The sequence below is a fragment of the Heloderma suspectum genome, chromosome 1 (genome assembly GCF_057233095.1).
Source record: "Heloderma suspectum isolate Gila_16-S chromosome 1, 16-S_ref, whole genome shotgun sequence".
Lineage (NCBI taxonomy): Eukaryota > Metazoa > Chordata > Lepidosauria > Squamata > Helodermatidae > Heloderma > Heloderma suspectum.
In genome coordinates, this window is record NC_139458.1 from 187570378 (window position 1) to 187593669 (window position 23292).

Genomic DNA, 23292 nt, shown 5'->3' on the forward strand with positions numbered 1-23292 from the left:
ATTCCACTTTTGTAGTTATACCACTTCAAGAGTACTGGAGTAACTTTTTTCTGTTTTTATTTACAAAATCTTTTATATTTCTGCACACAGATACAGAACACTGCAGAGATCCTTTAGACTACAGGAATAAATTTTACTCTATGGGGTTTATAGCACTCCAAATTGGCGTTATCTTGACACATGAGTTAACACTCCGATAATGAAACCCTGCAACATTGATTTCTTATTTGTAAAGTTCTTTTGAAAAACAACCACCCAGTTAGGCTATTGGGGGATATTGGACCTGTTCCATCATTCACTATGAGCCCAATATTTCACTTAGGCATTTTAGGTTTTGCTTTCTCTTTTGTTTTCTCCTGCAGGGGCTTCTTCATAGGTCAGGAGTGGGCAACCTCTTTTGGTCCAAGCACTGGGTTCCCCCGCCCCGAGCAATTGGGGCACAAGCAATGCAGGGATGGACTCAAGTAGGCACTTGGACCACCTCCTGCAAGCACCTGCCGAGTCAGGTGCAGTGCCCCCCCTTCAGGAATCTCCATGTCACTTCCGATCAGTAATTCCTCTCTGCACTGCTCCCCTTTCCATTGGGATTCCCCTTCAGGCTGCTCACCCTCCCCTTCTTCTGACAGAAAAAGAAAACTAAATTCTTGACAATCACTGATGAGGACAGTGTTAACGTTGGGGGTTCCAATGGACCCCAATAGTTTTTGTGTTAGACTATATTTTTCAAATGTGATATTGATAACATCTATTTTGTTATGTTAAATTGGAGCCATTTTGAGATCAGTCATGACTTTATTTCCAGTCTAGGCCTTTAAAGGGGACTGCTGTACTCTAATAGCAGACTGATACTGTAAACAACAACAAAATGGTCCAGAATACCATGGAAAAGTTAGGACAGTAATTTACTGCTAAAATTTCTTCTCTTGTGTTCACAGTATCTCTAAAATTTAAGAAGCCCAATGGAGCAACACAAGGGAAATCCATGCACACAACTGAATTATTGTAGTCTGTTGATAGTAAGACAGAGTCCAGTAAGTTAAATCTCCTGTTTACTGTTTTACCAGATCGAAAAAATGCATTGTACCTCTTTAAACTTCAGTAGAAATTGCGTAGAATCCATGTCTAGTGGCAAATTAATATCTTCATTTTCAGGAAGATAGAATACTTCAACAGATTTTCCATGTAAATGCGATTCAAATGAATCTTCGTCATCATCATAATCATCATCCTGAAAAGGTATTAACTACTATGTTATTGATGTTGAATATAACCTTTTCTAACAAAGACAACTGCCATAAAACATAAAATATATAAAAGATGAAATTCAAAAGTTATATTACTATTTTAGTTCTACATGCTACAATTTAAATTTTTCTTCTCTATAAATGGAAATATTTTTTCTAAATCTGCAACTTAAAATCTTCAAACACAGCTTTTGAAGAGATGATTAGACCACCACATGATTACTAAAGTAATTGGCTGCTTTCACGTATCATGCTAAGCTATCAATCCTGGCTTAATAAACCATGATGTGCACAAGCACCACGCTGGTGCACACAGCCTGATTGCTCCCACTTGGCTCCTTCTTTCACATAAGTGGGTAAACAAATCCAGAAGCCACAAGTAAGTATAGCTTCCCATTTGAACCAGAGACTATGTAAGCAAGCAAGGATTTTTAAGCCAACTTTAAATCAGGAGCGATTGGGCTGCGTGCACTAGGATGCTACTCATGCACTTCATGACTGATTAAGCCAGAACTGATGGCTGTGACATGTGAATGCAGCTATGGACTTAATTCAGCAAGACTTTACAGCATGAACTAAAGACTACATGTGCTTTTGCTTGCAACTGCAGTCAAATAGCCCTTCCTAATAACACTCACACTGTATTTGGTCAATGTATGAAATGTTGTAAGGCACTGCTCAGGTGCAAAAATATCCAAAAGCTTGCAGCTGCATGTATAGATTGCTTGGCTACAGCTTTTAGATTAAGCATCAGCAACTGGATTCCCCTTGGAGCAATTCTGGCGAATTGGAGAATGTCACCTGTCCCCTTCAGCTGCCAACTGCCAGGCACCCTGGCTGAAGGGCATCTATGGCAACAGAATGTGCTAACAGTATACCTTAGGGGCTTATGGTTAAGGAACTGGTCCACTAACTCTGACCCACTCACTTCTCAAAGTAGCTCTGCAGGAAAACTAGTTGCTGATTAAGGATATAGATTAAACATACTTGTTCATTCAACATCTTCTAGGGAAGGTAAAAAAGTTAATTTGCTAGAACATTTTGAAGTGTGTGTGTGTGTGTGTGTGTGTGTATAGATATATCACTGACAAACTGTAATCACTCCCTCAATTAGTGATGCTCAGGGATGTGCTGATCCTTGTGTAGCTAAAAAGTCACCACCCACAAAGAAGTATGAACAGGGGAACCTGGGAAGTTTGCAGAAGCACACCAACCCCACCCCACCTACAAAGTATAAAAAACCTTAAAAAAAAAACCTTAGGGAAGCAACAGGGAAAAACAGACTGTGCATGCATTTGTTTGCAAAGTGAATGGTGGGGGGAGGAACAGGACACACATGCAGAGGTGAAGAGGCCAGTATGCAAAGTTGCTCACTCACATGAGCCAAATTTGACCATTAAGGCTGAATGACTGTGCTAGCTCTATGTTATATGTGCAGGTAACAGGAGATGGAGGAGGGAAGGTTGAAGCAGAAAGGATAGTGAGAAATGGGGAAATGAGCAAGAAGGGACATGGAGGTGATAAAAGCGGAGGCACAGGGGAGGAAAGTTGCAAATCAACAAACACAGCAAAGAGAAGGAAAGAAGAGAAAAACAAAATGGGAGCCACAGCAAGGAACAAGGAAGCAACAGCAAGAAATGGTGGGGCAGGGGAGAAAAACAAGGGGCAGAACTGAGCAGTTCTGTGGGGTACACTGGGAATACAGTGCCCTTGGCACCTCCTTGCTCTTCCTCATCTGCTTGGCCTTTCTACCAGGGCTCCTCCCCACCTAGCTGGGGATCCCTCTGGGCTGCCCTCTAACCTCCCCAGCAAATTTCTGGAGTCCAAAAATAGGTGTCAGAGGGCAGAAGGAACCCACGTTTCCTTTCTCTCTTCCCAGCTTCCTGACCACAGCCAAGGAGCTTCAACAGCTCCTTTTCTCAGTACCCCCAATCCACTTTGCTTCATTGTTGCCCCTTCTATTGTCTTCAACTCCACCACTTCTTACTATCCTCTTCCCTGCTCCTCACCTACTACCTCAGCCCATTATCACTTTAGATAGGAGCTAGGGAATGGCTGCAACCTGGATTCACTTGCCAGCATAGAGAAAATCTGCTGGCCTTCCCTAGCTCTCTACAAATCTTGCTTCAACTTCTTGAAGCTTGTACTACTCTGGAGATGGAGCATGCTGGCTATTACCCTAAATAGAAGCACTCTTGTTAGAAGCAAGAATCCACAGTGACATTTTATTGCAGGTCTCGTGTGTGTGTGTGTGTGTGTGTGTGTGTGTATATGTGTGTGTGTGTATATACACACACACACACATGCAGTGTTACATTTTAACTGATACCTGTTCTGTGTCATCATGGGCAAATTGCTGCTCATATAAGCATCTCTCCTGTTCCAATGTCTCACTGATAAGGCGAGCTACTTCACTCTGAGTTCCTGGTTTTTCTCTTCCAATCAGAAACCTAAGGAGATCAACCATCATCAGTAAGTCAATATAAAATAACTTCTTATACTAGTGCCTCCAGCAGGTAATTATGCAACATTTCCCCTTCAATTTTATTAATAGAAATACACATACCTGACTGTGCCTTTTGTATTTTTTAGTACAGTTGCTGCAAAGAACTGGGTTACTCCTACAAGACTTATACCATCAACCTCAACGATCTGATCATTTACTTGGATTCTGCAAGACAATGAATAAACATTAGGCTTTGCAAAGGCACTACTACTCAATCCTAGAAGAATAAAAATTCATATTAATAAAAAGCCTCTTTGGTCGTTATATCCTACAGAAGACTTTCAACTTGGTATCAGTCTTGGTCACACGTGCTCCTCCCTACAGGGAAAAAGTAATGAATACACCAAATCAGACTCAAAGATGTTTTTATTAAATAATTATATGGCTTTAAAAAGAAAAAACAGGTTTGTCCCTGGTTTAATATGTTTAAATACAAATATTGGCTAGAATATGTACTTAAATTACATAAATTCTCCTTAAAGGAAGAATATATGCTGGCTTAGGTTCCAACTGATGCCATCTTTGCTACAGAGTGATTTTGTAAATTACCATATGTCTCCCTTCTTACTGTGGTAATAATCAAGTTGAGGATCTCCCTCACTGTTTGTTTAGTTGCCCACTGTCACAGGTATACTGAAGCATTGTGAACACTGGACTGTCTTTCAAAAAACAGATTTGTTAACAGTAACACTGAAGTAACTTTTAAAGTGGCTTTATTTGTCTTGTCTTTAGCCAAGTCTACTGTTGAATCTGTGTACTATCGCGTTATACATTACTCTGCAGAGATCTAACATTTTCTGGCAACTGACCAGAAACACAAGCTATCAGCTGGTGTGTAGCCAACACACTGGATTAGATCGAGATTCAGGCTGCAATCCTAAAGACACTTACCTGGGAGTAAGTAAGTTCAATGGAACTTACTTCTGAGTAGACATGTATAGAATGGCACTACGAGTTTGTTGAAATTAGTTCCCCAATGGGAGAAGTCATGACTAACTTTCCCATTTATTCCAACTGGACCTAAATTCAATTAACTTTGTCTGGATCAACCCCAGCCTAGGTGAGGTGTGGGCTCACACCCTCTTCCAAGGATGCTAATATTTCCATTTAATATAAGTCTGGTACTCAATTGAAGGAGGACATTTTACAAGAGAAAGCAGAGAGTAATTTGCACCTAGCTTTCACTTTAGTGATATTAGTGTGCTTGTCCTCCAGTGATTCCTCCATCCATCCTATAATAGGTCATCAGGCTACTATCCTTGTGTAAAGTGCAGTTTCAGTGTTTATTTCAGTAGAATTTCAAAGAAAGCAGGAAGTATTACACCAGGGAAAAAGCCTGGAGTTTTACAACAGAGTAGTCAGTCAAAGCTGGACACAAACATTCCAAATGGAAAACACGATTGCATGTAGCCAACAGAAAATCTACTTCTGGATATTTTTTAAGAGGTTTTCAGGGGCACAATATGTTAAGACACCTCAGTAGTGTATGATATACAGGGTTTTAAGCAGGAATGGAATAGGGAACTGCATTGTCCCATTCTGCCTAATCACTGGATCAATGCTTTGGTGTATATACTTATCGCGTCTACAGATCTTCAGCTGCTGCTTACTCAGCAAAACAAAAATGTTTCGTGTCTACTGGACAGCATAATGTCTTTTTTTAAATAAGGGATTGACTAATTCAGCTAATTGCTAGAGATGCAATACAACTAATACTTCTTTTAAACATGTTTTGGCAATGTCCAGTAGTTGCTTCGTTTGGGGAGGAGGTTATTATACGGATACATTTTGTACTGGAACAGTCCTTAATATTCTCTGATGTACATCATGCTCTTTTAAATTATTTACCTGCCTCATGGAAATTAACGAATGGTGAGCATAAAAGGATTCTCCACACTCTCTTGACAGCTAAAAGACTGATACTACAACATTGGAAGGATAAAGGTTCACCTCCTGTAATGCAATGGATTGCGGACATTATAATGCTTTCAACATTTGAATGGATGGCATATAGATGCTACCTTCAAATGGATATTTATTTGGCTACCTGGGCTGCTTTTGTTGAAACCTATAATTGCTAGTAAATTGTATATATGCATTTCATATGTATTCATTGCTATGGATATATACAAATCTATGGATGTATATTAAAAAAACTCAAAAGAAAAAAGACACCTTAATAGTATTAAATGACACACATTTGCAAATCAATCCAAGTTGTCAACCCAAGTAGTAAAGAAGATGCACAAAAACCAAGGGTTCTTCCAACCTACAATTTTAAATGGATATTACTTAGGGTAGTATCCAATGTTAGCCCTACATAGAATAGACCCAGTGATATGAATGAGACTTAAGTTAGTTGCAGCTAAATTAAGTCCCATTCATTTCAGTGGGTCTACTCTACATAAGACTAACATATTTATTTATTTATTTATTTATTTATTTATTTCATTTCTGTACCACCCAATAGCCAAGTAATATCAGATACTACCCTTAGTTTCCAAAGTTTGACTGCGGTCCTGTACACACTCAGGTGGCGTAATTCCCATTAAAATCAGTGGGATTTAAGCAGCCTAACCACCGCATGCAGGATTCCAGATTTACAGTACAGTCCAATACACGTTTGCTCAGAATAAATCCCATGGAGTTTAATATGGCTTACTCCTAGGTAAGTGTGCAAAGGATTGCAGCCTTAAGCACTCTGTAATTAAAACCATTTCTACAGCAGCACATATTCGGCATTCTTCAGTATACACATTGTTTGCTTACTGCATTTCTCACTGCTTAAATACAATCCTTAGATTAAATCTGCCCCATATGAGCCAGCAATGGGCCTATTTCAGATGTACCTCTCCCCCTCAAACCACTTTGTGCTATGAGATAGAAAGCAGCTGCCAGACTCTCATGCCTCATGAGCCACCACTCACTACATGCAGACAGAAGTGACCACACTGAGATCTCAGGTTTGGAATGCTGGATCTCTCAGTATAACCAGGAGGGCACAGGAAGGAGCATGCAAGCCCAAGAGCTACTTACAATCTCACAGTGTAGAGAAGTTTGGGAGAAGAGATAGCAAAGTGACTCAGTGACTGAGCAGCTATAAACATGTCATGGCTTGGATCCTAAGGAAAGTTAGCAAAATTACTCTTGTGGAATGGGGCTTTCCTGCCTCCCCCATTTTGCAGACCACTGTGCCCCCTGAATAACTGCTTCTGGGGATGGGAAGATCTTTTGGAATGGTGTTTGACACAGTTTGGAGACTGATTCATGGGGGAATCAAAGGAAATCAGAGACATCCCCACTTTGCACAAATGAAAGTGCCTTCCCCTCACACTAGTGGCTCCAAGCCTGTGTTTTGCATTTCTCTCCCCTTCTGCATTCAGACAGTGTCTCAGCTTAGTTCCCAGTTCAGCTGAAACAGGAATTATTGGATTTCCTGGTTTGTCTGCTCACTTGCAAGAAAAGAGGAGCAGAGAGGCTGTATGTGCAGGCAGAAGGCTTGTTCTGGTTAGGCTGCTTAAATCCCACTGATTTTAATGGGAATTACGCTACCTGAGTGTGTACAGGACCGCAGTCAAACTTTGGAAACTAAGGGTTGTATCTGATATTACTTGGCTATTGGGTGATACAGAAATGAAATGAAATAAATCCAATAATTCCTGTTTCAGCTGAACTGGGAAACTATGCTAAATAGCTTCAGAAAAAGACAGGATTTGTTCTGAGAACAGCAAAGGGGATGCACGACTCAGAAAAAGACTACCGCTTATTAAGTCAAAATATGATCGTCTGCACCAGTATCCCCTTTTTCTCTCTCATATATATACACATACACACAGCTCAAGTGTGTGTGTGTGTGTGTGTGTGTGTGTGTGTGTATGTATGTATATGTATGTAAGGGAAATGCAAAGGTTCTGTCATGCCCAAACATCGGCATCTGAAAATATGGGTTGATTCTCATTTGTTCTCACTAATCATAGTCTAAGCAAACCACATTTGCCAAAGTTCAGATGTCACAGGCAACTGTATGAAAGTTTATCCTCCTCGTGCACACAAAAGAGGAAAAGGGAGCCGGGAAAACAGATGAGTCTGAGGCTCGACATGGCTCATTCTCATAGCAGAAGGTCATGGTTTCCCATTATAACTGAACCAAGCCAAGGAAATGTCCAGATAGCAAAGAGTTGTAAAGCTTTATGCACGTAGAGTTCTTGACTGTGAACTTTCTCTTGCAAAACAAAACAAAAAAGTTTGCAAAACAAAACAAAAAATTTTGCAAAACAAAATGAGCATTTCTCGTGAAAACTTACCGGCCATCTTTCTGAGCAGCTCCACCCTCAGTTATCGTTTTTACAAAGATCCCCAGCTTTTCCAGTCCCTGATCTGCACCAACGCCCATTCCAATTATACTGATACCTAAGCCACTGTCACCTATAGATTACAAGAAAAACATGTGTTTTTAAATCAGCTTCATGAGAAAAATGATGTATCTTACCGTAATACATTATTTACATAATGAACTCATTCAGTCTATACTTACAATTACAAGAACTGAAATAAGAAGTGCATTAATACATTCTTTATATATAAAAAAGTAGTACTATGGTAACGCAATTAATTTGTCTATCTGGTTTTTTGCAGACATTCCTGTACTGTACATAATTTCATTTTATTTATTTTTAATGATTTTACATACTTATTACATTTGTAGTCCCTCCAAATAACCAATTTTCTCTTAGCAATTTGGATATGATATGAACTTGAAAACATTTTCCAGCTCAGAAAACTTCATAGAAACATAGAATAGTAGGGTTGGAAGGGGCCTACAAAACCATTGAGTCCAACCCCCTGCTCAATGCAGGAATTCAAGTCAGAGCATCCCTGACAGATGGCTGCCCAGCCTCGTCTTGAACGCCTCCAGTGTGGGAGAGCCCACTACCTCCCAAGTTAACTGGTTCCATTGTCTTATTGCTCTAACAGTCAGGACGTTTTTTTGTCATGTTCAGCCTGAATTTGCCTTCCTGTAACTTGAGCCCATTATTCCGTGTCCTGAGCTCTGGGATGATGGAGAAGAGATCCTGGCCTTCCTCTCTGTGACCACCTTTCAAGTACTTGAAGAGCGCTATCATATCTCCCCTCAGTCTTCTCTTCTCAAGGCTAAATATGCACAGTTCTTTCAGTCTCTCTTCATAGGGCTTTGTTTCCAGTCCCCTGATCATCTTTGTTGCCCTCCTCTGAACCCTCTCCAGTTTGCCCGCATCCTTCATGAAGTGTGGTGCCCAGAACTGGACACAGTACTCCAGATGAGGCCTAACCAGTGCTGAGTAGAGGGGAACTAGTACTTCCCGGGATTTGGAAGCTATGCTTCTATTAATGCAGCCCAAAATAGCGTTTGCCTTTTTTGCAGCCACATCACACTGTTGGCTCATATTCAGCTTGTGATCGACAACAATTCCAAGATCTTTCTCGCTTGTAGTGTTGTTGGGCCACGTATCCCCCATCTTGTAACTGCGCATTTGGTTTCTCTTTCCTAGGTGCAGAACTTGGCATTTATCCCTATTAAATGTCATTCTGTTGTTTTCTGCCCAGCGCTCCAGTCTATCCAGATCACTTTGAATTTTGTTTCTGTCTTCCAAAGTATTAGCTATCCCGCCCAATTTGGTGTCATCTGCAAATTTGATCAACATTCCCTGCACCTCCTCCTCCAAGTCATTAATACAAATGTTGAAGAGCACTGGGCCCAGGACTGAGCCCTGCGGTACCCCACTCGTTACCTCTCCCCAGTTGGAGAAGGTCCCAATGATAAGCACTCTTTGGGTCCGATTCTGTAGCCAACTGTGGATCCACCGGATCGTTGTTTCATCTAGCCCACTTTGAGCTAGTTTGCCCATCAGGATATCATGGGGCACTTTGTCGAAAGCTTTGCTGAAGTCGAGGTATATGATGTCTACAGCATTCCCATGGTCCACAAGAGAGGTTACTGATCAGAAAATGAGATCAGATTCATCTGGCAGGATTTGTTTTTGACAAATCCATGTTGGCTTCGAGTAATCACTGCATTGTTTTCAAGGTGCTTCCAGATGGATTGCTTTATCATCTGCTCCTGAATTTTCCCAGGGATTGATGTCAGACTGACTGGTCTGTAGTCCCCAGGTTCCTCCTTTCTACCCTTTTTGAAGAAAAAAATTAGCCCTCCTCCAGTCATCTGGCACTTCACCCGTCCTCCATGATTTCTCAGAGAGAATAGACAGCAGTTCTGAGAGTTCTTCTGCCAGTTCCTTTATTACTCTAGGATGCAGTTCATCTGGCCCTGGAGATTTGAACTCCAGGTGCAGAGTTGAGATGATTTTTGATACAGAGTACCTAATTCAAAGTAATTAGGTGTTCCTTGACCATATGCCTATTGATCTCAAGCTGCAATCCTGCCCCTTCAGCCTGCACTTCGCCTTTGCCAGGGGGGTCATGGACTCTCTTTTGGGAGAAGACTGAGCCAAAGTAGGAATTGAGCACCTCTGCCTTTTCTTTGTCATCTGTTATCATTTTGCCATCCTTATTTAATAGGTGAACAACCATTTATTTCCTCTGCCTTTTACTATGCACGAAGCTGAAGGAAGCCTTTTTGTTGCTTTTAGCATCCCTCGCTAACCTCAGCTCGTTCTCACCTTTAGCGTTCCTGACACCATCCCTGCAATTCTGTGCTACCTGCCTGTACTCTTCCTTTGTTGCTTGGCCTTCTTTTCACTTCCTATGTGTGTCCTTTTTTGTTTTCAGGTCATCTCTAAGCTTCTTGTGAAGCCACATTGGCTTCTTCTGTTGTCTTCCACCTTTTCGTCTTGTTGGAATTGTTTGTAATTGTGCCTTGAGAATTTCTTTTTTTAAACGCTCCCACCCATCTTGGACTCCTTTTCTCGTTAGCGTCGCTTGCCATGGCACCTTATTGATCATTGTTCTGAGTTTATTAAAATCAGCTTTCCTAAAATCCAGGGTACGCGTTTGACTACACTCGGCTTTTGCTTCCCTTAGAACCACGAACTCAAGTACAACATGGTTGCTTTCCCCCAGAGTTCCTGTAACTGCTACCTTTATCCACTAAGTCATCTCTGGATCAAGTCAAGGATAGCTGATCCTCTAGTTCCTACCTCTGCTTTCTGTAGGAGGAAGTTATCCACCACACAAGTCAGGAATTTCCTGGAGGGGCCACATTTTGCAGAATTTGTCTCCCAACAAATATCGGGGAAATTGAAGTCCCCCATTACTACATCATGCTTCCTTAAAACACTGGCTATTTGCTTTTCAAAAGTTTCATCCTCATCTTCTCCTTGAATGGGTGGCCAGTAGTAGACTCCGACCACCAGGTTCCTTTTATTCTTTGCTCCATTTATTTTGATCCAGATGCTCTTGATGGGGCTACCAAGCTCATCCTCCTGTATTTCTGTGCAGAGATATGTATTTTTCACATACAGTGCAACCCCACCTCCCTTTCTGTTCCTCCTGTTCTTTTGAACAAGTTGAAACTTCATCAAATGGTTAGGAGGCAATCCTATACTAAGCTGTCAATGGGCAAGTTCTCACGACATGACAGCCCATCATGGGTTAATGTACCCATAAGGAGCTGCAACACATGCTGTTCAGCACTATGAATATGCAAGCCCCAGTAGGGGGTTGCAGTGGCTTGTCATGTGAAGCCAGCCAGCGGGGTTATTTGAGGATTAAACAATCCTCACATAACCCTAAAACAGGTCATGGGTTTTGCAAGGATTGTAGAACCCTTAAATAACCCCACTGGCCGGATTTGCATGACACAACAAGTCACAGCAACCCCCAGCTCCGTGGGGGTTACATATCCATAATGGTGGACAGAACACGCCACGGCATCCTAAGGGTTAATTAAATCATGATGGGCTGTCATGTCATCCAAACCAGGTCAATGTATTTAAATTCCTTAACAGTGCAATCCTGTACATATATAGTCAGAAGTGTCTCAACTATGTCAATGGGGCTTACTCCCAGGTAAGTGGGCACACGCCTGCAGCTTAAGCAGCACATTCCAGAGATATTGTGAGTAGGCCCCTGACATTTTCCAGCTCTAATAATGAACCCACTGTGACTGCTTGGGCCTGAAACTGAAAATACTTTGAGCAAACATTTAACTTCTGCACCTTTTTCAATTTCCACAGGAAAAACTTCCATTTTCTCCACCCTTTTCTCAAGTTCATACTCTGCTGATGCTGCCACAGGGTCAACCTCTTCATTACGTCTATCATAGTCTTCATTAGAGTAAGTACTGAACACCTGAAAAAAATAAAAGACTATTTTAAGAATAGTTTTCACTCATGAATGTTGACTAGATCTAAAACCAGACACTATTTGCATTTAAATACTAATTTAGAACATTACATTTTCATGGTCCCTTGCAATCTCGCCAACCAATAATTTAGGGTGTATGTACTCTGTACCAAAAATCATCTCAACTCTGCACCAAATAAGCTCACATTCCATGGCAAAGGAGTACAAAATTTAGTTTTAACTTAAGAAAGTGAGGCATCTAATACTGAATATACTTGGATAATGAAGTTTGCTTCCATAATCCAGGTTTTCAAATCAGTAAAGAATCCAAATTAATTTTATTCACAAAAACAAGGAGAATGAAAGGATATGAAGATTAAGTATAGGAAGAACTGTAGGGTTGTGACAAGAGAAAAATAGGCATAAGCAAAAAAGAAAAGAAAAAAAGTAGCTGTACACGAAAATGAAGTCCTACTGCCTGACTGCTGACGGCTCTTCATAGCTACTCCGTGTGAGCACATTTTATGGCTCCACTGTAATGATGTGGGATGGAAAATCTTATAAACTGAAAATTTTCTAGAGCGTTAGTTTTCCAGAGAAAATTTTCCATTTCATAAGTTCAATGGTAAAAAATGCAATGTATACCAATTGCAAATACAATATTAGGCATGCTTGGCAGTTTCAAACTTGTAATTAATGTTTTCCAAGTGATTACTCTGAGCACATATGTGAAAGAAAACAGATATGTCACTGAAATACATATATGTCTCAGAGTGAATTGGAACTAATAAATAGTGACAGTAAAACTGAAGGTGCCACAACCCTAGTAGAAGAGAGTTGAACTCTGTCGAAATAGATGACTAGTTGTCAGCATATCATGGACATTTGGGGGGGTTGCTAAAATTAGCCTGTCAATAGTTTTCAGTACCTTTGGTTTCCTCCCTTTAATTTTAAGCAATGTAAGCAAAGTACATGGGACTGTATTAAAATATTTACAAATATTCCAATAAAACTCCATAATCGGCTCCTTCGTAGGTTGTGCAGTGTAACGTGTGAACCCAGACTGCTGGGTTGGTTAACCCATAAACAAAACATGTGTTAACTGCTGGGTTATTTAGCCTCTAAACAACCCAGTGGTCCAGGATCACACACCACACTGCACAACCTACAAAGGAGCTGATAATGGAGTTGTGCTGTAAAGCAGAAGAGGCAGGTGTGTTACAGGCAGCGTGCCCATACATCCCCAACAACCCACTGTTTTTTAAACCCATGAGTTGTCGTTACATGTGAACCAAGTCATTGTATGCATGTGTCTATGTGTGGAGAAATGGACAGTAGAACTTCTCTTGGCTGCTTGCCAAGCATGCACCCACCACGCATCCTGAACAACTCATCAGTTGTTGCCATTACATGCTAACAGTCCCAATGAGTTCCTACAAGAACCATGAAACTTACCCAATGAGGCCTTATAAGTGTGACAGGCCTGAGCTTATGCTGAAACTAGGGGCAGAAAGGAACATACACTTATGTATGCCTAGGCGTAAGAGTGCAGGGCTGCTGCTTACATGAACAGTCAGAGACAGTCATGCAAACCTCAAGTGCATTTTCTGATGCATTTTTTTGCCAGTTGGAAATATGCACCCTTGAAGTATTTCCCTATACCCAGGTTAGATTTTGAACACATAAGTAAGAAACTTTTACTGAGTTTTCCTTCATTCTACCACCAATCTCAAGGGAAAAAAACACTCTTCTTCTTAGCACTTCATCATTATGTTTACTTCCCTTTATACAAAACATAAGAAGAACCCTGCTGGATCAGACCAAAGCCTATCTAGTCCAGCATTCTTTATCCAGTGGCCAACCAGATGCCCCTAAGAATTCTAAAAGCAGGATACTGCTGCAGTAGTGCACTCCTGCTCATGTCCCCAACAACTGATATAGAGATGCATCCCCAGCAACTGGTATTAAGAGGCACTGGACTAATAGCCATTGAGAGCTGCGTAAAACAATGTCATTGCAAATGTCCAACTCTTTCTATTCTTCCACACATCCATTTCAAGTGAAATAAAACTTTTACATTTCACCCTTCCAGAAGATACACAAGCTAAAGTCAGTGTTTTTAATCTATCATAATTATGAATTTTAGCTTTCAGTGACGATCACGATGTTGTACAAGTTTATCTTTCAGGGTAATCTAAGTGCACAGAACTGGTGTGGTTAAGCTGAAACAAACAGTTTATCCATGTGGTTACAATTAATCATTTAACAATGATTAAACTTCAGTTAGGATCAGTATAAAATTTCCTGTTAATATATTTTGATGTGGCAACATAAGTCAGTTTGGATGGCATTAACATTCCATTTTAAGCTATTTTAACTTGCTCCATCTTCTATTTTCCAGATCTTGTTCGATTTCTGCCATTCCTAGCAGACAAGCCCCCCACCCAAAATAACCAAGGTAATTAGTAGTCCTCTGTAATAGAAACAGAATTCTACTTCTGACATTTTAAACATGTGTTCATCCAAGACACACTAAATAAGTTATCAGATCCTCCTCTGCAATGGCAATTCTTCCCAATTAGATCTGAAAAACTCTTCACTATTGAAAGCCACCAACTATAATTATGCTAATATTGGTTAAGATTTTTCTAAGGTGCTGAATAAGTGGTATGAGCTGTACTTCACATCACCAGCTATTTCAGCAATAACTAGTACTCAAAATGTATGATATGATACCATGGCTATGGCTACTGTTAGCACTGTGCAACTACTAAAGGTAAGAAAACTTCCCAGCCCTTCACATGTAGCAAATGCAGTTCATGGGTTGCCTAAAATTACTTCCAGTCCCACTTAATATTAAAAAATAAGCCCCAAATGCAAAATATAACATGCATGTTTTTAAACAAAAACAAAATTCACCTTTGAGGATATCAACTTGATATTAAATGAGACATGTGTAATATTTCCATCATGATAACCACGAATAGCCAAAGGGACACAAGAATTTTGATGAAACGATCTTCCTCCCCTGCTTCACATAATCCACCAACAACCCAAAAACGTCCTGCTAGGAATTCACTTGCACTGTGACGCCTCCCCTACCAAGCAGAAGAATTCCCCATGACTCACCTCCAAAGATGAGGAAATAACTGCAGGGGGTGTGTATGCCCCATACTATGACAGATTTTGATAGGTTCTGATTTGAAAAGTTTAGGAAACAATGATTTGATATGAATTGGGTCAAGGAAGAGAATGTCAAACTTTTTAGATAAATTAGATCACATATACAATGATGTGATTAATTTTCATTAATAGTTCCTTTATGCCTATCATATTTGTTTATCATTGTCCAACTGAGAACAGTGCAAGATGTATAAGCTATTTTGCACACCTGTGTCAGTTACAAGATAGGATGCTGCTTAGAGAATACTGCTACATATGTACATACCGCACACAGTAATAAACAGAGATAAAACAGCAGAGAATAGGCTGAGCCTGGAGGACAGTTCAGATCATCCCCCAAACAAGACAGTCTGTGGTTGTGCATACAAATCAGCTAGGAGGATTTTCAAAGTTCTTTGAAATTACGTAAACACAGAGAAAAAACAGACACAACAGTCTACTCACGTACAATCACCAAACTCGATTGTATTTGTGTATGTATTTGTATATATAATTTTCAGATATTTTAATAATTTATTAAAACAAGTAGTGATATCCTAAAATTCACACCTCAGACTAGTATTCCAATTAAAATAAATTAAGTTACAACAAAAGTTACCATAAAAGTTGAGGAATAAAAAAACTCCCTCAGCTAGAAAAAAATAGTATACCAGAACAGATATTCATTTCTGTGTATACAACTAACAGGGAACCATAACAAATCATATACTTTGTTGGTTAAAAGGAAACCTTAACTTTGTGTTTTAGGAAAAATATAAATAGTCTTGTGGCACTTTAAAGACTAACAAATAAGCTAATGGCAGAATAAACTTGTTAGTCTTTAAGGTACCATAAGACTGTTGGCTGTTTTTGCTGAAATAGACTAACATGGCTACCCCACTGGAACTGGGAAAAATATAGTGATGCCCATAATTGAGGGGTAGGTGTACTTGGTCCAACATACGAAACACTTAAGGAATAGTCAGATATTGTACATTATGAATTCATGAACTATAAACACTGTCTAAAGAAACATTCTCAAATGTCAAGTAAAGTACCATTTGTTGGCATTTTTAAAAATCCTTTAAATACATTAAGAGATTCTGATCCAGTTCGCACCATCACCGTGGCTTAAACAAATACAGTGGCAAGAAAAAGTTTGTGAACCTAACAATAATTATGGAAATTCCATCGTTTTGCTATGATAGTCTTCATGAATCAAAACCAGTCCTTTCCTAAATATCAGTTTCAGTTTTACCGCAGTTAGCACTAGAGCAGATGTAACACTGACAAGAAAAGTGAGAAATCATGCCAAGAGCAGACTGCATTGACCATTCATGATTAAGGAATGTGCCGAAGGATTAACCTGGTTCACCAGGTGTTATTTTGTTTTTTACTCCTTTATTTGTGCTCTAAAAAAGTATTACATTAGGGGCACTGTGTACACATGGTATAATACATATGGTATAGATATAATGTACCTTCTAATTTCTGGTTGTATAAAATGGCTGTAGAACAGAATTTATGCAGAAAATTGGCAAATATGAATTGTGCAATTTTTCTGCATAGTAGAAGACAGTTTACAGCATGATGCAAAGTATGTTTATTCGGAACCAAGACCTGCCAATTTCAGTGGGAGTTCAGTTCATTTATTGTATGGTCATAGACCCATTAAACAATGGGACATATTCAGTATTAAGTATACTTAGGATTGCAGCCTCAGACATCTATCCACAGCTCAGGAGTTACTGCATATTAGCGGGGCATTATAAGACTTTTTAACAAATATTTCTTCAAATCCTAGAGTGTACATTATGATGGCTGCCTAAGGGTGCAACCCTATTCAATCCACCCTGGGTACTTGTAAGGCCCCACTCTACATTTTAGCTAGACGGGAGTTTTTGCCCATCTAGCGGAGGCTTTGAGGAGGAAGGAAGCTGGGGACAGCTTGGATCCTCACATCCCTTGTCTCCTCCCTGCCCCCCGGGCACACCCTTTTTCACCCCTCTACGAGCTCACATTTGCGAGCTCATTCAGGCAGCCAGCGTGGTTTTCTCTGCGCAAACTGCAAAGGGGTGGGGAGCTCAGACTTCTGGCTCCAAGGTCGAAGCACTGTCTCCAGACTTAGATCCAGCAATCCAAAATATCCTATGTCCCCAGATGCATTTTAGGGAGCAATCCTATGGCCCCTAGTCAGCATTTCACACACTTTTCTTTGTTTCTGTAAATATCAAGGCTATCAGACATAACTGCACAAGTTAAATTAATAAAGCTTACCTGTGTGACACATAACCACCTAATTAATACTATTTAAATATTAACTTTCAGCCTTTAAAAGACATACCTGATGCACACTTGGAACCCAATTAAATTCTAAAGTCTAAGAAACGTCTTTTAGGAAGCCATAAGAATCATATCACACTGGGCAGATTTAACAAAAGGAAATCTTGGTTAGCAGTACTGTCATACAAACTATATTATTATTATACCTTTGTATACCATAAATCAATCTAACACTAATCTGGCTTCACAGCAGTACTCACACAGCAACTTTCCTTACCCTCTGTAATACACAAGAAATATTCACACATGCTAAGCTAGACCATGATTTAGTATAACATGAACAAGCAGGAATAAGCCACAGTGAGCTTCCGGCTTGCACACTCCCACCTTCTTTCTCTTCTTCCCAGGAGTTTGGGAGCTTTTGCTTCCACTGTTAATTAAGCACAGCTTGCTGTATGATCCAGACTTGGAACTGCAGTTAGTCTTAGCTATGGTTAGTTTAAACTAGCCAACTTTGTATATCAGTTTGAAGTCAGTTTGTTTTAAGCTAACCATAACTATTAACCACAGCTGCAGGAGGTCAAGGAGGTCAGGTCTCCAACTCCCCCTTCCGAGGCCAGACAGTGTCTATGGGCCAAAGGACATAGGCTTCCTTAGTATCTAATCACATGTATAATTATTTGGAAGTTCTATTGATAAAAGAGACTAACTTCTGAGCACATATGTGGATGGACTTCTATAGTTATATTCAGTATTACTTATCACTATAATTAAATAAATAACGATAACCATACCATACGACATTTAAATGTCTGGAAAATGCATAACCAAAACAAAAGAAAGGAAAATAAGTCTATTCATGACACTTTACCTTGATTGGGGCTGAGGAAAACGTCACTTTCCTATCTGGATCAGGATCCTCTTCCTCAGAGAGTCCAGGAAATTCCTCATAATCACTATCATAGTTGTATTCCTCCTCTGGCAGAGTTTCTTCTCCTTCAGGGCCTTGACTATATGACTCTGTTTCTCTCTCATCATCAAAAGCTGCATTCTCTATCCCAAAAGCACTGGAAGAAAATCCACTAAAATTCTCTCTCTGTTCTTCTTCTTCATCTTCACTATCCCCTACTTGTTCAGCATGGTCCTGCTCTTTTGTTTGAACTTCCTCCAGAGATACTACCTCTCTCACTCCTTTCTGACTGGCCTCAATGCTTCTCACTTCTTTCTGACTGGCCTCACTGCACACACTAAGTTCCTCCATTTCCTCAAATGTAAGGCCATTTCCTTCCCCTTCCCAACTTGGGAATCTGAGTGGTTTCTCTTTTTGGAAGACATTAACTTCTCCCACAATTTCACTGTCATTCCCTAAAGTTCTATTCTGCACCATAATCAATTCAGCTCTAACTACTTCTACCTGGGAAATTTTTATGGGGGCTCTATCAACTTTAGTGGGTGTGTTGGTTGTATACTGTTGGTTTCTTTCAGAAGTCGCTTGATCTCTTTGAGATGCTTCCTCAGTGTTCTTACTCAGCTCATCTCTTTTGCTAACACTGCTGCTACTCAAAACGTCAGGTGCCACAACAGGCTGATTCTGCTTCAAGCATAGATCTTCTGTAACCACTGGAGATTCCCAGCTGCAAGACACTGTCTGGACAGGGCTAGGAGAGTCATTTTTCAAAGTGTCTTTGGACTCCTCACTGTCACTATCAGCCAAGAAACTTTCCAGTCTTCTAGAGATAGGTCCAGCATTCAGCGAGGAGGATCTACAGCTACCACTTGATTGCTGCAATTTCTGTTCACTGCTTCCTTGACTCTCTGCTTTGTCTATGTCAACCTGGGAGCTCATATCAGTATTGAAATTAAAGTGATCCATCACATTACTGCAGTCAGAAGAGGCAGATCCATGTCTTCTCCTGTCTTCAGTCTTTTCGCCTTTGCTGGAAGTACATCTGTCCAGTGAGCTTGGCTTTATGTTCCTTTCAAACAGTTTCCTAGTCTCAGAAAACTTCTCTGCTAGGGCAGCTTTGTCGAGATTTCCCTCATCATTGCTGCAGATAATTTTGTCAGTGAATGAAGCAGAAGGTAAAGAATCCTGGGGACCGGTGAAAGGGACAGAGCTAATATTGATGAGGTTATTTTTTTGAACACAGAGGAAAGATGGGCTACTGGGAGAAGGAGGCGCAGAGTTGGTTGAAGCTGTTTTGGTGATGATTTGGGGCTCAGAGGATGGGCTGTTCTCACAACAGGATGGCGTGGAAGAGCCACCCATCTGCATGAACATGTTTTTGATCTTGTGTACTCTGTTGCCATAGGTAACAGCTCTGCCACGAACATGGGGGTCATTACCTCCTCCATTGGATGAGCTTGCCAGCTTTTGCTGAGGGCCAGATTTGTTTGAAGCATTATCAGTATTCACTGAATCAAAACTGCACTTAATAGCATGAAAATCAGCTTTATAGGCATTTCTGTGTGGAGAAGCACTTCTCAAAGTCCTCTCTCCTTTACTTTCAGTCTTCATCATTGTCAAAAGGAGGGAGATTTGAATCTTTTATGGTGGGGGGAATGAAAACCAACAGCACCTGCCCCTGCTGCCCCCCACAATGCTTGGATAGAAGCCTATTACAGATTGGAGAGCGAACGAGACTGAAAGACGCCTCTGACCAGCTTATTCTTCCGTGCAGGCATTGAAGCGAGTTGAGTTGCGAGAAAAGAGAGAGAGGAACACACACAGAGAACAAGCGCTCCAGGAAAGTATCTGGAAAAACAGGATGCTAATGCCACAGCTGATCCACTCCTATCCAGAAGCCATCTGGAAAAGGAAGAAAAAAAGAACAAGTTAATGAGCCCACGACCTCACCCATTTATGCAAGTATTTCAACGTTGTGTCAAATGGAATTCTATACCCCAAGGAGCAGTAAGAAACTCGTCTTGATTGTGTTCTATCAGCCAAAGGGTAAGCAAAAGACAACAAAGAAAAAGAACAGGGTACAGAAATTAAATGAAACTTCTGGATCTCAGGATATAACATGAGTCCAAACTCACTGGGGCTCTGACCAGGAACATGTTTTCACTGCCAAACTCAGTTCTATAACATACAAAGTAATAAATAAGGGGGGATGGGGCAGAAAATGTCCTTAAGTATGTGCCTCTTCTTCCTTCACCACTGAATAACTACAGCCAGCTCTTCCTCGTCTGGGATCAAGGCGAAAAGCTTCCAGGGCACCGGATGCGATTTCCAGGCAGGCTTGCGCCTCGGCGCTTTTCACGAGGAAACACTGTTCTCACGCTGCACCGTTGTTTGGCTTTTTTCTGGCTCGAAAACGAACGTGAAGGTCCAAAAGAGCTCTCGGCCTCTGTCTGCCCAATCCTCTCCCTCTTGCTCCAAGAGTCGAGCTCTCCGTCCAAGTCTACCTCGCCGCTTCCTTAAAGGCCCATCATCTCCAGCTCTAATTCCTGAGGGAGGCAGGCAGGCAGGCAGGCAAGCGGAGCCCGAGGAGTGGAAGGGGAGACGTGGACTCGACGACGGCTCCCCCTTCCCTGCCCGGAATCGCGGCTCCTTTTGCCTCTGGCCCGGCAGGAATGCAAACGACCTCGGCCCGAACTTGAGGCTTCCTTGGGGGGGAAGAGCGAGCTGCCCCCCCCACTCCTCCGCGCCGGCCGCCGCCGGGCGGGAATGCGGAGGAAAAGTCAGCGCCAGCTCCTGCGGCTCACAATGGAGCCGCCGCCAACTCCGAGCTTCTGCCTTCGCTCCGGCTTCTGTCTTTGCCGCCTCGCCTCGCCCCCCCCCCCGCGAAAACTTTCCAACCCAGCCCCTCCGAACTACTCACCTGAGGTAGGTGGGTACGGCGGCGCTTTCCCTTCGCCCGCTCCCTCGCAGCGTCCTACTCGCGCTTCCCCAACCGGCGAGCGCACAACGGGTTATCCCATCCGCCCCCTCCTCTTCCTTCGACAGCTGCCCCCGGGCTCCTCTTCTGTTCCTTTCTCCTTTTTTTTTCGGTCACTCCACCCCCTCGCAAAGTATTCGCCCGCCCACTCTTCCACTACTACCTCGACTCTCTGTCTCGCGCGCCCGCCCGCACGGCCAGTTTATAGATCAATGATTTCTTTCTCCTCTCTCATTCTTTCTCTCCCCCCCCCCTTTTTTTTTTTTTTTAAGGGCCGCGCGGGCAGGCGCGCGCGCTCCCCCACACAAAGGGAATAAGCTAGCGGGGCGCGCGCCCCGCGTCTTTCTCGAAATCCGCCAGGGAGACAAACGCGAGGGGCGGGATCAGAGGTGAGGGACCTCGAGCGGGACGAGGGCGGGCGAGCAAGCCGAAGTTCTAAAAGGAAACTCCTGCATCCGTTGGGATGTACCATGCTGGGACGAGGGGTTCGGGCGATACCATTTGAGGGAAGGAAGGCCAGGGAACAGTGCCTGGTGTTCCAGGGTTGCCCCTGCTGCTGGTAGCATCTGGAACTCTTTTTCTCTCTGCAACGCAAGGGGACCCCCGGGATTTATTTATCTCTGCATTTCCATTTCCGAGACGCCTCACGCGGCAACCCAGGGAGGGAGGGAAAGGGGTTGGCGTTACAGTGCCAATCCCAACAGAAGCCAGTGGGCTGTTGTTGTTTTTGGTATGGCTAACAACCCTTGATTCATGTTTCACGAGACAAAATAAACATTTTAAATGGGGGAATGGAAATGTTTGAACCCTAACAATAAACAGCAGGTATAACTGATTGCTGGTCCATGGGGTCACGAAGAGTCGGACACGACTTAACGACTGAACAACAAAGGGCATGCCACTGGCGTCTGTGAAACAGAGCTAGAGACTCACTTCAGGGCCCAATTTAAAATGATAATGTAATACAATCCATGATGATGTTTTCATCACACAACCTTATGTATCTGCCATTGACAAACTGAATCTAGTGCTCTAATCGTGTCCTGGATTTGGCTTATGCTTGATTGTTTTAGATATATTTTGTCTGTGTATGTATAATGGACTTGTACACTTTGTAAACCGCCTCAGCTATGGGGCGGTAATAATAATAATAGTAATAATAATCCAATGCACACTGATTTAAAATCAGTGGAACTACCAAATAAACCTAGTAAGAGTGCACTTTGCAGCTACAATCCTATGGCAACTGTAAATAAGGCTCATTTAATATAATGGGTCTTATGTGTGCGTAAACATGCAAGAAAGGCTGTTAAGGGCACAATTCCATGCTTCTTTAGACAGAAAAAAGTCCTACACCTGTCAGCATTCCCTAGCCAGCACTGCCCTTGCTGATCTACTGCAACTCACCCAGAGATCTACCAGTGGATCCTGACCTACCTTCTGCTTACCCCTGTTCTACATCATTGTCTTGCCACAGTTGTGGTAACAAAGACCAAGATTACAAACTACTGAAGAAAAGAGATGGAAGCAGAGCAAATAACTATATGGACAAAAGATGAGAGCTCAATTTGATGGGCTGTCAGCTACGAAATAGTAACTGAAGCACAACTTACTTTTGAGATACCTACAAAAAAGTAACTGTGCTGGTAAAAGCTCTTTTTATTCTTTTACTGATCCAGTCAATACTTAAGTGGTATATATGACATAGATGGAATAAACATGTCATAAAAAAAGGAAATCACAAATAGGAAAAATCAACAGGGAGTAAAAAGTGCATTGTTAAAACTCCCAAGAGCCGAAGCTGCTTGTATATCATGTCTCTTGTATTCACTGTAAACTATCTTATGTTTACTGTGATAAAGACATTCATTTTATCTGACATGAGGCACAATCCTATGCGCGTTTACTCAGAAAAGTGTGACTGTGTTTGGTC

The 23292-nt window shown here is 41.6% G+C and overlaps 1 protein-coding gene across 4 annotated transcripts in view; it reads right to left on the reverse strand.

The window, feature by feature from the left end:
* The window catches only part of LOC146358523 (neurabin-1-like), a 51555-nt gene extending 30085 nt beyond the window's left edge, over positions 1 to 21470 (reverse strand). For all 4 annotated transcript variants that reach the window (XM_084812905.1, XM_084812889.1, XM_084812897.1 and 1 more), the window contains exons 1-7: positions 21303 to 21470; positions 18347 to 20284; positions 11904 to 12036; positions 8055 to 8175; positions 3811 to 3915; positions 3574 to 3694; positions 1085 to 1228 (exon numbers count right to left, since the gene is read on the reverse strand). In XM_084812905.1, coding sequence (XP_084669031.1) covers positions 1085 to 1228; positions 3574 to 3694; positions 3811 to 3915; positions 8055 to 8175; positions 11904 to 12036; positions 18347 to 19996 — 2274 coding nt within the window. In that variant the 5' untranslated portion in view covers positions 19997 to 20284; positions 21303 to 21470. The remainder of the gene's footprint in view (positions 1 to 1084; positions 1229 to 3573; positions 3695 to 3810; positions 3916 to 8054; positions 8176 to 11903; positions 12037 to 18346; positions 20285 to 21302) is intronic.
* Between the last annotated feature and the right edge of the window lie 1822 nt (positions 21471 to 23292).